The sequence below is a fragment of the Taeniopygia guttata genome, chromosome 10, assembly GCF_048771995.1.
Source record: "Taeniopygia guttata chromosome 10, bTaeGut7.mat, whole genome shotgun sequence".
NCBI classification, from domain to species: Eukaryota; Metazoa; Chordata; class Aves; order Passeriformes; family Estrildidae; genus Taeniopygia; species Taeniopygia guttata.
Genome location: NC_133035.1, coordinates 18,756,264 through 18,770,994, shown reverse-complemented (window position 1 = coordinate 18,770,994; position 14,731 = coordinate 18,756,264). Strand labels below are relative to the sequence as shown.

General features: G+C 43.0%; 1 protein-coding gene across 11 annotated transcripts in view; it reads left to right on the top strand.

Annotated features, from left to right (window-relative positions):
- MEGF11 (multiple EGF like domains 11) overlaps window positions 1-14,731 on the top strand; it is a 253,415-nt gene that overhangs the window by 188,712 nt on the left and 49,972 nt on the right. For all 11 annotated transcript variants that reach the window (XR_012057601.1, XR_012057600.1, XM_030281844.4 and 8 more), the window contains 3 exons: window positions 10,674-10,794; window positions 12,284-12,447; window positions 12,843-12,945. Coding sequence is in view for 9 of the 11 variants with exons in the window: in XM_030281844.4 (XP_030137704.2) it covers window positions 10,674-10,794; window positions 12,284-12,447; window positions 12,843-12,945 (388 nt within the window). In the remaining 2 variants the exon portion in view is untranslated. The remainder of the gene's footprint in view (window positions 1-10,673; window positions 10,795-12,283; window positions 12,448-12,842; window positions 12,946-14,731) is intronic.

Here is a 14,731-nt window from a genome sequence, read left to right as displayed (position 1 = left end):
TGCAGTTTTATTTACCCGAATAACTCCAAAGTTTTCCTAAGTGGGTCCAAAGGAACCAACTTGGTGCAGAAAGCCTGAAAGCCTCTGCCTTTGTTGCTAGTTGACATATTTCATGTGTTTTATCCTTAATTGGCAATGTGGCTGTGTCAAATTGCATTTCTCTTCCTGTAGCCTCATTCAGAGCCAGTGGAGCTCAATATTCTGCTCAGACTGAGTTATTTGATGTGAATTTTGCAGAGGGATGAACTGCTTGCCAATAGCAGTGCCTCCTTTCATCTATTAGGCTTCCAAATGTATATATCTTTATCCACACTATCTATGGTTCTGTGCATGAAAGTGTTGGTAGCTGACTCTCCCTGCAAACTGACTTTGTTAAAACCTCCTAAGGACAGGATTTAAGTCATAGGTTAGGTTGGTGTTTTATTTGCTGTGCAACTGTACTGTCAAAATCTTTGTCTTTCACAATCAAACATATAGAAATGAAAAATCCTGATTTTGTTTTCTTATGCCAAAGAGCAACTGCAATTTTACCTGATCTGAAGGTCTTTTGCCATAGGGTTTTGATTTAGGAAAGTTTGAAGTGGATCTCTCTTATCTGCCTGTGTGTGGCCACCTGGTTATTTACCAGCTTTTCAGAATTATGTCACAAACCCCATTAGCTTACACTCGGCATCTTTTCTTTTTTTGGATAATCTTTTCTTTTTTTAGATTTTTAGATGATGTTTTTTTGCTTTGATTCTCTCAGCTGTGGGTCCTGCAGCTTACCACCAAGGTCCACCACAGCTGTTTTGCAGCATTAGCCCTGTTCCTTTGTGTTTTCCATCCACATTGGTACTTCCATGGCTACAGTGCTCATAGCAAGGGGCCAGTGGAGAATTCCTGCTGTTTCCAGCACTTTTAGCTCCTCCTGGACTCAGTCCTTTGGGGTGGGGACACGAGGTCAGATGTGCACTGATGGATTGGTTTGAAGTTGTGCTTGGACATTGGACACAATACAGCTGTGGAAAAAATCTGAAAGAAAGTTTGCAAATAATGCAAAAATATTGGGATTGTCAAGACAGTAGCAAATTTGGGGAAAGAATCCTGTTCTTGAATGACTGGGTATGTTGAAATTCAGTATTTAACAATGTAGAGTAATAGATGGCAGGGAAATAATGTTAAGTAAATACACAAAAAATTAGTTCTAATTTAATTCCTGCTATTCAGGGAAGGAGATCAGGCAATCACTGTGGGTAGTTTTCTGAAAAACTCAACCCCTCAATGAGTCTTAAAAACTCAAACGAATCCAGAGCGCCTGACAGAATAGTTAGAATGATGAGGATGAGAATAAAACAGGATGGAAAAGCCATTTTTTTAGTATTGTGTAAATCCATAATATATCCAAGTCTCAAATTACTGCACACAGCTCGTCTGATTCCTGCTTACAAAGGAGAGAATGGAAATGGTGACAAAGATCATCTTTTATATGGAACAATTTCTATAGAGAGTCACTCGATAAGCGGGAAGTCGGCTCCAAAAACAGATGGCTGAGGAGGAACACGATAGAGATCTGTGGAACTGGGGATGGTGCACAGAACATGAACAAGGAATGGTTATTTACTATTTCTAATAACCCAGGAACAAGGGCCAACCAATTAAATGATTGCACAGCAGGTTAAAAACAAAGAGAGTGCTTTTCACAGAATGCGTAATTAAGTTGTGAAATGGCTCCCATAAAATGGGAATAACAGTGGGATGATTCTGCTTAGAGAAGGGGTCACTGAGGGTAGGGATGTGAGAGGTCTCTCACTCCATGGGGGAAGGGGAAGAAGGAATGCATTCTTGCTACTTATCACAGTATAAGAAGTTTCCCAATTAAAAATCAGGCAGTGGGTTTGAAGCAAGCAGATAAAGATGTTTCTTCTCATTTGTATTTATAATTAAACTGTGGATCTTCTTGCCAGAAAACATCATAGGGGCTGAAAGTATAAATGATGCCTTCTATTTCCTATTTTAGCTGATGTCCTTTTTGCAGAACTGTTCAGACTTGACAACCAGAAACCACATTTATTGTTACAAAAAAAAAGTCAGGAGGCCACAGCTGTTTTACAAGGTGGATCTTGGACTGTGGCACTCAGGCTGTGTGGATAGACCAGAAACCATCTCAAATGTCCAGGCAAAGGTATTTCCATTAAATAGCTGGGGCAGGATTGACAGGCAGCTCTGGGTTCCCATTTTGAAGGTCACTGCTTGGCACTGAAATGCTAATCTGTATTTCCAAAAGGCTCCTGTTAGCCACTGATCTGCTCTGCCCAAATCTGGGCAAGAAACTGATGGAACTGCACAGAGTGTGTTAAAATCTTTAATTTGCCACAGTGGTAACCTTGATTTTGATGCCTTCATTTTTAAAAGGCCAAAAAAAACCATTTTTTAAAAATCTTTACCAATATATTCAAGGCCTGTGGTTTGGTATTTTAACATTTAGCCACCTTCCATCCTCAGTTTGGACATGAGCAGCTTGTTGGGCACATCATGGAGATGTGCCAGAGATATACTTATCAAGGATGTAAATAATTCCCACTAACTTGAAATAATGCACAGAATGACTGGGCCATTTTACCTTTGAGGATATTTAATTGTGATCTGGCCATGTGTTTTGGAGCATTTTAAAACAGCAGCTGATCAAAGCTGGTAATAGTGAGAGCAATGATCCCCACAGGTGTTTGACTCTTTACAGCTTCCCCAGAGTTAAGTTTAAAATATTCTGAGTTTGCTCCCTGCCTCACCTGTATAAATCTGCAGTGGCCTTATTCCAGATTTAAATTCCAGGTTTAAATTGCTTTAACTAGAGAGGACCTGGTTTCCCAGCTGGCCCCACACTGGACAGAAGAAATCCCTCTGGTACAGACATGATTTACCTGCCTTGATAATCTACCTGGTTTACCCAGTCTAAATCCAATTCCCTGAGTTTAGAGAGGTCCTTCCTGGATAAATGTGTTTTGTGATATTCTATTAGGTGAAAAGTGCTGACTGCATAAAAAAATATTCTTGTTCAGAGGTTGATGATCATCTTTTGTACTCTCCACACTACTTTCCTTCTGAATACATTTAATTATATGATGCTGTATTCATTGCCTTGCTGACACTAAAGGGCTCTGCAGTTAAGCCTAAATACTAAACCAGGCAGATATTCAAGTGTTGTAAAGTCAGGCTAGATTTTTTTTTTGCCAGCAAGTGCTGCCCTGATTTACGGGAAGAGAGAGGGAGGGTGGGATATCTTGCCTGCTTTCTTTATTGAATTTTCTTTCCTTTTTTTAATAACCATGTTTAGCTAACTGGTACTGTAGGAATGGATTTTTTTAATTGCAGATAACTGACTGGTATTGGACGTAGTTTTAGTGCAAACTAGAAAACTGTTCCCTGGTGGTGAGGGGGATTATAATGCTTGCTGACAGAAATCCAGCTCAGGTTTGCTGGCTTTTAGTATGCAAAATCCAATTTTTTTAATGAAGGTTTTATTTGTGTTTGTTTTTGCTGGATTTCATGGAGGGGGAAAATCCCTCCCAAAGCCAGGATTTGCTGCTTTTATTCATCAGTTTTCCCATGCCAGGGCATTGTTCCTTTTGGCTGTATGGAGCACGCTGGAGCCAAGCTGCTGGAGGGCAGGAGAGTGGTGAGATTCTGTGCACCCTCCACTGGAAAAGATGAATTTCCAGTGGAGATCCAGTGTGAGAGGACCCTGAGCCAACAGGCAGTGCCTGACTCCTGAGATGCACAGATCCTTCATCACAAAAACCCCTCAGCTGGGATTTGCTGGGCTGAAACTATGGCCCTGTGCAGTTAATTCCAGTTCTCCACATGCACAGTGTCCAGACTGGGGGGCTGCACAAGTTCTCCCATCTTGATAGGTTCAAATTATTCCCCAGGCAGCCAAATCCTATCCAAAGGCTCTCCTAAGCTGTGACAAATGATTCCCAAGGGGCCTGGGCAGTGGGTTGGGAAAGGTCCCTTCTGGGAGGATGGATGGATAATTATTGCTCTGAAACTCATTGTAGCCCAGGCACCATAGGGTGAGTACTCTTTTCTTTTTTTTCTTTTTTTTTTTTTTTTTAATAAAAGTAACCCAAATATACTGTTAATGCATCTCAGATCAATTCTGAGGCTGTGAAGTGGGAAACAACCCAGGCAGGAAGTGAGAAGTTCTGGGGACCAAGAGGCCAGAAATGAGAACAAATGGTCCTGGTTCTTCTGTGGCCTTAATGAGGGAGTAATGTGAGTTCTGCCAGTAAGAGGCCACAGCAAATATATTTGGGTTTATAAAAAAGGAATTGATTAAATTTAACCAGATTACTTACAGTTTGGAAAATAACAACTACAGTTTCTTTGTGGTAACTTACTCCCCTCTCATAGCTCAGAGCTTTGCTAGAAAAGACTCTGATCAGTAAAGTAAAATTAAATTGTATCTAATAAAGTACTGTAGGTACTTAAAACTGACATTATTTATAATACTTTGCTTACCCTCTCTTTATAACAAATGAAGTTTCCATTTTGTTTGTGTGCATGTTCTGCTGAATACTTCTGATCCATCATCAAATTTAAAAATTAGTATCAGGCTGAGTAATTCTGGACTTGGCATTTACTGTGAAATTTACTGTATGAATTAGCATATTAGCACAAATTCAGAGGTGAAATAAAATGCTGACATCCATTTGTAAAGGTTTGTAAATCCCTGTAAGGTTATAGGAAGCAAAGGGGAGGTTCTGCTCATTCCCAGAGGGATCCGTGCTTGGCATCTCCGTGTTTTGCTCAGAGAATGCAGTGTCACGGGGGTGCAGACTGGGGAAAGCTTTGCAGATGGTTCTTGGTGGGGTTGATGATTTCCTGAAAGCCTCTGGCATTCAGGCTGCCAATGGATCTGTCTTTGGATGAGTCATGAGCTGTAAAGTCACTTTTTTAAGGGTAAGGAAACTCTTTCCCATCCTTTCTGCCTTTCCCATGGAAAGGGCACAGGGAAAAGGAGACTGAATAAGATCATTGGTGGTTTCATTTTGTCCTTTTAGATGTGTATCAAACCCAGCACAGCTCCATCACTTCGTGTTACAAGGTGGGTAAAGGAACTTTTGTCAGTGCTCAGTCACAGCAATCACCTGCACACGGAACACTTGGCACAGGAGCCTTCCCAAGGTTTTACTGCATTTTATCATTAGCACCAATAATAGCCTCTGCAGGGAGTAATTAGTAACACCCAGAGGGGAAAGGAATTCTGCCAGAGGACATCATTATGTCTGGAAGGCTAAAGATGCTGTGTAGTAAGGTCATGAATAAATTGTTTGAGTCCAGGGTGGAGGACAAGCCTGGTGCAAGTACAAAGTTTCCCCCTGCTGCTGATGCGCTGATGAAGAGCACAGTAATTTCCACTGAACACCATTAAGGAAATTAGTTTGTTCTGACAGTTTGTGTTGCTGGATACCATATGTTTACCTTGAGGGAATGTTTGTGGAGAACCACTTTGGGTTAATTGTAAATGTCACAATTAAATAAGTAAATATACAGGAGTGTATCTGTGATCTGCATCAGTGCACAGACACCATGTCCCAGCACGCTGGTGTCCCACGTGCTGTGTGTACACAGAAATATACATTTGTATGTGCTAAATCCATACTGATCAGCTTATCTGGCCACACAGGCCTCGGGTACAAACAGCAGCGGCACTTTGGTCCCCGATCCGCAGCTCAGCACACACAGGAGCCTCTGCACCGTGCCCTTCTTCCCACTCAGTGCTCTGGGCACCGAGCGTGGAGCATCCCTGGGCTGGTGCCAGGGGCTGCACCTCTGATTCCCTGCCCAGCCTGGCGAGGAGGGGGCAGGGAGGGATCAGATGAGGTGTTAGAAATCTCTGATTAGCTGGAGTCCCACTGCAGATTACCAAAGTTCCAGTATTTTGCCTTTCAGCGCTGTCAGTCGCCCCCAGTAACCTGTGGGAGTTGAGGAATTTCAGCTCCTTGCAGATTAAACCTCGAGAGCAAAGCTGTCACCCAGGTCTTTGTCATGCAAACTTGAGGCCAGGTTCAATAACACCCTGTTCCTCTTCTGCATTGCGGAAGCCTTGAAAAATTGATTTTCTGTTTTGCCACTGAGTTCAGTGGAACCAGACTTCAGCCCTCCAAGGGAATTGTATTCCTGTAGATTGTAGCTACTTCTGAAATCCTTAATTTCACATCCTTAAATAGCAAACTTGGTGACAGACCAGGTGTGGGTGCAAACTTTGATGGATGTTGTTGACCATTGCTGTGTTATTAACTCTCTTTATGGTCTGGGATACCCTTTTTTTCCTTTTCAAAATGCATTTCACAGACTCGAAGTCTTAATCCAAAATGCACAGGAATAAATATAAATTTGTATATTGATCACCAGAAAAGGATTTTTAAGGGAGTTGATCACTGCTTATAACAGGAATGAATTTTTAAAAGAAAGAAGAAATGTAACCTGTTAGTGTAACATTAATCCAGGGAAAACACTTTCTGAAGCAGCCAGAACTTGTTAACACAGCCAACACCTAAGGCAGCTTTGTGTCTTTAAGCTCTACTAATATTGAACAATAATAATTTTGGTGGAGGAAAGTCTTCCCCTCTCCCTGAACAGGAACAAGACAGATTATTGACTGCCATCTAGAAAGATGGATGCTGTGGCCCTTGGAGTCTATTAATATTTGATGCTGATGGATGTGAGCTGGCAGCCTGAGTTATTAATGGAGTTTGGTTCCTTGGACCTCACCCTCAATCCATGGGGGAGAATTAACCATAACAAGAACTGGATGCCCAAAGCTCTCGGGGTGCTGGGAAGGGCTGTCAGTTCCAGCAAAAATGGGTGTTTCTGAAGGATTTACAGGCATGGAAAGTCATAGGTGGGGCTGCTTAGGTCACTGCCACCATTCATTCTGGTGTAGAGGAGACTTTTAGGGTCCCAGGAATTGTATCTTCCATCCTCTATCTTTGCCATGTTGGGATGCTCACCTCAGGTCTGGATTTCCAAAGGCTCTGTGGTGGTAATTTCTGAGCAGGGATGAGGTGTGGGACACCCCGTGCTTGGTGGCACTGAGATGGTCTGGATTTCCAAAGGCTCTGTGGTGGTAATTTCTGAGCAGGGATGAGGTGTGGGACACCCTGTGCTTGGTGGCACTGAGGTGGCCTCTCTCAGGCTGGGGGGATGCAGAGCAAGAGAGCAGGAATGTGCTGCTCCACACAGAGCAGGGCATTTCCCACAGCTGGCCCTGACCCACATTCCCTAAAGAGATTTTCCACTGTTTATGTTAAAGTCAGATGTGACCCCTGAAATTAGAAATAATCCAGTGGATAGATTTGGGGGTATATTTTGATAAATTGGCCCTTCTAAGTGAAAATATCGAAAATGAAACACCTTTGAAACTTTGCGATGTCCATATAGGTCATTCTGATTGGGAACACAGAGATGGAAAATACCAAGTTACTTATAGCTCAATTTCTTAATATAGCTTTAACATTTCCAGGGGTATATGTTTGATTGAATTAGCTACTCCTTCCTAGCATGGATACCACATCCAGGCATTGCACTATCCTCATTAACCTCCCAGTCTTAATAGAAAACAAAAATAATAATCAACATAAGGAGCACAGCTGTTGATTAATTTTACTAAATAGGATAGAAATATAAAGTACCATATTGCAAGAGTCAAGATTCAATACACACAATTTTAAATCAGTTTATTAGAATATATAACTCATTAACAGCTGGATGCATACACTGCAGCATTATCCACTTGGGCATGTGGTGAGAGGGAAGTGGAATTTACATATCTTTAACAGTACCTGAATGCATTTCATTTCAGAGGTCATTCTTCCAAATCAAGTTCAAAATGTTAATAACAAGGTGTGCATTTATAATTAATAAAATCTTAAAGCCAGTGCTATAGTTCAAGAGCATTTTCCTCTTATGTAATTAAGAAGTTAAGTGTATTTGGCAGTTGTCACTCAGAGAGCTCTGAAGGTCTCACTTGTCAAACCTGGGGATAGAAATTTCATTAAACCAGGTGAGGTTTTTTCAGTTAAGGTTTGTTTGCAAAGTACGTGAGGGGATGGTGGGCAGCCAGAATGCCCAGCTCTGTCAGTCTATAAAGCCAAGTACATTAAAGTAAATGCCAACACTCAAAGGCTTGGAACAAACAGCCTGATGTTCAGCTTGTGACAATCACAGAATCTTTAAGGTTGGAAAAGGCCTCAGAGATCACCAAGTCCAACCATCAACCAGCACCACCACTGTGTTCACCACTAAATCATGTCCTCAGGTGACACATCCCCATGTTTTTTAAAGATTTCAGGAATGGTGATTCCACCACTTCCCTGGGCAGCCTGTCCAGTGCTGGACAGCCCTTCCTGTGAAAAAATTTTCCCTAATATCCAATCTAAACTTACCCTGGTGCAACTTGAGGCCATATCCTCACCTGATTATCCTGTCACTTGTTACCTGAGAGAAGAGACTGACACCCACCTCACTACAACCCTTTTTTAGGGAGTTGTATCCCTTTTCTTTGGGATAATCTAAAGTGGTTACAGAAAACCAGTGAATCCACTCCAGTTGTGCTTGGCCAGGGAGCACTGCCACCAGCACCAGCTGCTCTCTGGTCACAGAACATCAGCTGAGACACTGGAAATCCTCCTGCTGCCTCCAGCCCTGGCCCAGATGGTGTTTTAGAGGTGTCAGGATGTGGGGATGTGGTTTTGGGGTGATTGATGGTTGGACTGGATGATCTTCAGTCTCTCCTAACCCTGATGATTCTGTGGTTGGTTAATGTGATTCCCCAACGGGTATTTTAACTCCATATCACTCTATTCTCCTTTCCTTTTCAAAGGAATTTTCTTTTCCTTCTGGATCACTAGTTCAAATCTAGATAAGGTCAGTTGTCATAGAAATTATTAGCAGTACCAGCAGTTCTGTGTAGTACATGAAATGAATTGGGAGTTTCATTCACACAGGATAAGGGTTCCTAAGTGGCACTAATTGGCTGTCTAATTGTCACACACAGGAGAAAGGCAGAGGATTGATTAGGCGTGGAGACTGAATGCCCCTCTGCCAGCCCGGGTTCCTGGAGCTCATTCCATAGGCATGCTGGCAGGGTAATGAGGGGCAGCCTGCTTTGGATTTTCTGGCTGTCAAGGCAGCATCTTTTCCTGCCAGGCCTTTCCAGGGGCACTTGTTTTACTCCACCAAGGTCAAAGATAGCATCTTTTACAAACAGTGCCTTCACTCAAAAATCAGAGACTTGCAGGATTTACTTGTGAGCAGTATATTTTAACTGTTTCCTTTCCTTCCCTCTGAAACAAAGTTTTTCTAAAAGATCTAAAATAGCATGAGTCACACTGGTGTGAGGCAGAACTGCTCCAGCAAAGCAGATGGGGGTTTATGGTGCTCAGAAATCTGTTCATATTTCCTTGTGCTGTCTGCGTGTCTGCTGTGTAATATACAGGCTCCTGGAGGTACTTGTCACAGCACAGGGAAGCTGACATGGTGCACATTTCACTCCTGGTAAATGGATCCTCCTATCAAACAGTGAAGCCTCTCACCTGCAAAAATACATTTTGACCAACATCTTTTCTCCTGAGCTATGGCACAGCTTACACTGTGCAATGGAGTTACTTTTTAACTTGTAGTACGTTCACTTTCCCTGGCATGCAACTAAATTATTTAAGTTTGACTCACTGAAGTAGTAAATTTAGGAGCTAATTTGCAATCTGAAAGTCAGGATTACACACAGAGGAAAAGGAAGCCAAAATACCTTGTATATGTTAATGTGTAGACCCAGCTGTGGGAGTCAGTAAGTTTACTAAGGCTTAAACCTCAATTAGTGAGGTTAAACCATAATTGCTTTAAACCTTATTGTGCTCACATTTTAATTCCCTTGTTGTATCAGGTGAACAGTATTAGTAAGAACTGTGTCTATCCTTTCACCACACAAGATGATCAGCGTATGCAGCACATCAGAATGTAGCATTAGAGCAGTCTGTATTTCTGTAAAATATAAGTAATTATTCTCCTTTCCCTCCCTTTGCCCACACCTAGAGCAGAATTAAGACAGAGACCACGTTTCTGTGTTCTGCTGTTCCCGTCTCTGCCACACACATCACTCCTGCTTTTTCCTAAAGTCACAATCTCATGCAAATTAATTGAAAACAAATGCAGGTACCAACTACACATCAGAAAGGTTTGATGCACCTGCCACATCGTTTTCCTCTCTGCCAATCTGTGGAAGATGAGCATGTATGAGACCCTTTAGGTTTTTAACAACCCTATTCTTAGAATATATTTTCCAAGAACCGCAGAGCAATCTCTGCACGGTTTCAGACTGTATATTTTGTGATTAGTGCTTCGTAAGTGATGTTTTGCTTAATGATCTAACATCTGCTCTAGGAGGTTTGTTTTTGTAACTTCCCCACCTCCTGCTGAATGAATGCCAGAAACTTGTCCCTTTCCTCCAAGTCAATCAAAGCACTAATTGCATCATAATCATGGGAAGCAGCGGTGACTGCTCGAGTGCTGAAGACTCAGCAATCAACTCACAACACTCAGCTCACTGCTCAGAGAGAGAAAGCTTCCCTGTGCCGAGCTGGGAATTTCCTGCATGCCAGATTTCCTCAGCTGACTCTGACTTTTCTGGGTTGCAGGGAGATGACTGCACCATTCCCTGCGAGGCAGGCACCTACGGCACCAATTGCTCGTCGGTTTGTAACTGCAAGAACGATGGCACTTGTTCCCCTGTGGATGGGCTGTGCTACTGCAAGGAAGGTAAACAAAATTCACATTTAACAAGTCCCTGCCATCAATGCCTGTCCCCTTTCAAAGAGGCACAGCTGTGCAGTCAGGAACTTCATTATTTTCTTGTCCTCCCAAGTATCCCAGCTCAACAGGGGCTGGACTACAAGTCCAGTCTGCCCTGAACAGGGGCCAGACTTGTCTGCTCTGCTGCACAAATGTGTCAGAGAGCTGGGTGTGGGGGCAGAAGCACTGCTCCTCTCCAGGGGAAATGCAGAACAGTCCTCTGGCTGCTGGGTTTTTAGGCCTTTGCTGCCCTGTTACTCCCAGATTCCAAAGCCACTAGGCACAGGAGTGGAGGCAACTTCCTAACTGTGTGTCCTGCAGCCCCTGGCACTGGGCTGTGCCTGGCCTTGGTCATCCTCACCAGCCCTGACCTGACTCCTGCCTCCCCATCTCCACCTTGGGCTGGTCTCATTCCTGCTGCCCTGGGCTCCTGGCTCATCCCAGCTGCCAGCCCTGCCCTTGGGCCCTGGCTCTCTGCCCTTGGGCCCTGGCTCTCTGCCCTTGGGCCCTGGCTCTCTGCCCTTGCTACCATCCTCAGCTGCTCATTATCCTGTACCTTGACATGGTGACACCCCGGCCTTGTGCAGGTGTCCTGTCTCCTGAGCTAGCACAGGAGTTAGGTTGTGGCTCTCATTTATTTGGGGAAATAAGAAGTCTTGCCTGCTCCAAGGGGACTGACATGTTTTCTTCCCACACGTGTCTATAATTCCCTCCTGGACACGGTGGTGAGCACATCCCATGGATCCATTAAACACCTGAGAATTCCTCCACTGCTTCATGGCACAGCAGCTCTTCTGTTCCCCCAAAATCCCAACATGAGCTATGCCTGTATGACATACAAAAGCCCTAAAACAGAAGTGAGGCAAATAACAATAAAATCTGGCATTTCAAACATGAATTAATGGATCACTGTAGAACCCCATTTAATGAGGGTGTATAAACCATGAGTTACTGCTCAACTCCATGACACAGAGCTGCAGTGTAATGAAAGTCATTGTGCTCCTGGTAGTTAAAATTTGAGCCTTAATGGCTAGAAATGATGGCATTGGTCTTATTTTAAGTATAATAGCTGCTTTATATCTTTATATTAAATAGCATTCTCAAAAAAAGAAAAAAAAGAGGTAAGAAACAGGAAACATCACATGAAAAGTTCTTGCAATCCTGTAGGTCCGAAGGTCTCCAGCCTGACAGATAGGGACTGTACCAGCAGTTCCCAGAAAGGCATCAGACACCTAAATCTGGTTACAGCCAGCACTGTGGTACCTCCATCTGTGTGCAGAGATGCTGGGAGATGGAGCTGGGAGGTCACAGTGAAAGGGTCAGTCTTTGTCCCCAAGTCAGTCTTAATTTACACCAAGAAGCTGCTCCTAGAAACAAAGAGCTGCAGCTTGCCAGGTGCCTGTCTTGCTGTTTTCATAAAAACATCCCAGATGCTGTTTCTCCCCTGTTTCCTCAGGGTGGCAAGGAGTGGATTGCTCTATTCCCTGCTCAAGTGGAAGCTGGGGTCTGAACTGTAACCAGACGTGTTCCTGCAGCAATGGGGCGTCCTGCAGGCCAGACGATGGCTTCTGCCTCTGCTCCCCGGGATGGCAGGGGGACTTCTGTGACCAGCCTTGTCCTGTGAGTGCAAATAACAATTTGGGGTGGTCTTCACAGTAAATCACAGTCCCCATAGCTCTGCTGAGCAGAGACCAGGGGAGGATCTCAATTTGTGTGTGATGTCTGAGGAAATCAAGTGCAAATAACAGATTGGGGTTCTGCAGTCAACTGTATTAGACTTTGCACTGTATTTTATCAGAGCTATTGCTGTGTTATCTGCATTTTCCTGAACGTAATTTTTTGAAGTGATTCCTCATTTGGTTCTGTATAGAAACATTAGGCATTGTGTTTCTGTCTTCTCTTTATGTTAATTTAAAACACACAACTCAGCATTAAGAGGGATGTGATAGATGATTTTGCACATTTCAGAACAAAAAGCTGATCACTGAGAGGCTTTTTTATTTATATTTCTGAAGGATGGAACATATGGCCTTAATTGCAGTGAGCGTTGTGACTGCAACCACGCAGATGGGTGTGATCCTGTCACTGGGTACTGCTGCTGCCTTGCAGGCTGGACAGGTAAAATCAGCAATTCCCTTTGTAAACCTTGGGGGTTTTGGTTTATTTTGGGGTTTGGGGGGTTATGTTGGCTTGTTTTGCTTTGCTATTGCATCAGTTATAGCCCTGGACTTGTGACTGCAGACTTCTAAATAATGGATTGAGACAAGATCAGCTGAACTTGCCCATATATAAATCACTTCACTCATGATGGTGACAATAATTGGCATTCATTAAATTTGTATTCAGATGAGTTGAAGATGGCTCCAAACCTGCAGCCAGATGTTAGCCTTCTGTAAAAGCATCCTCAGGAGGGATGCAGATCATCCATAATCCTGCAGAGTTTTTCTCCTTGAACTGCCCTTTCCACAGGGGTGCAATTGTGGGATGGTGAATCCCAGGACCATCATACCTGGGATGCAGACAGGGCATTTCTGATGAGGCATTAGAGCTGCTCCATCATACAAAACTCTGAATTTTCCCATTTTCCAATGGTTCTTGTCACAGAGTAGTTGCAGAGAGCAGATTAATGCTGGTTTGACAGGGCTGTTGTGATTACACAGCAACAGAGAGGAATATTCAGTGAAGTTGGAGAGTCTGGGCTGGAGTTCTCAGTACAATTAGACCTGCACTTGACTCCACACTGATGTTCTCTTTCCAGCTTTTGACAGCAATAGGAGGCAAGTTATTGACCCAACCATTTCACACTTTGCTGCCGAAAATGCTGGTTAATCTCTCTCTGCTCTCTGTTGAGGCCCTGGGTGGAAATAAAGTTCTGTTCCAAATACTGCAGAACCATCAGTGGCACTGACAGTCAACATGCATTTATATTAACAGCAAGTCATTCGGAAAATTTAATTGTTTTTCAAACAAGTACAAGTTGGAAGGATGCATGGAGCAAGGCAAACTGATCAGGCAGCCAACATTTGGGATAGTGTCACCTTTCCCATTGATTTATGCCTTAAACCAACACATGCCTCCTTTTTCTGATGGAGAGGACGTCCCCCAGCAGCCCAGATCCCAGGAGCATGAAGCAAAAGCAATGAAATTATGCCTAAAACATACAATGGAAATAATCTTTAAAGAATTAAATAAAATGTAAAAATACTAAGTTCTACATATTGTGTACAACAAAGCTACTTTTCTAAGATATTGGACATGTAACCGTGAAAAGGACATTTTTCCCCCAGGAAAATCCATTTTATAAGCTCACTTGCATCCTCTCCTTCATTCTCTTGCATTCCTCACTGGCTGGGCAGCATTTATCTTTCTCTGAACCTCCTTGCCATCAATATATCCATCTATCAGGCTTTAAAACTCTATTGTTCATTATTGATGATCAGCAGAGAAACAGCTGGTGGATTTTCCTGTAGTCACTGTGAGCTTCTTCAAGGGAAAAAATGGCTTTTAAAAGTAGAGTAATTTGAAGAGAGATATTTATATACACCTATTCTAAAAGTTTATTACACATCTTCTGGATGTCGCACTCCAGAGGAAACTGCAGGGACTGACCTTTGCAGGAAATGCAGATTGAAGGTGTGGCTTTTTCTCAAAGGCATTTGCAGCAAATACTTTGTGCTTACTCCCGTGCACATCTGTAAATGGCCATCAAATGCAGATCCTAATTAATTAAAGGTAAGAATAATTTCTGATGTCCTTCTTTTAATTTCCATATTGAGCAAGGTAAGTGTATATTAACTTGGAGGGGGTTTGCTGCAGCCTAAGCACTTTATCCATCAGTGTGCTCCTGCAGTTCTTTTCTTCAGGATCACATTTCAGGGAGGAAAATATTATATCCATATTTGAG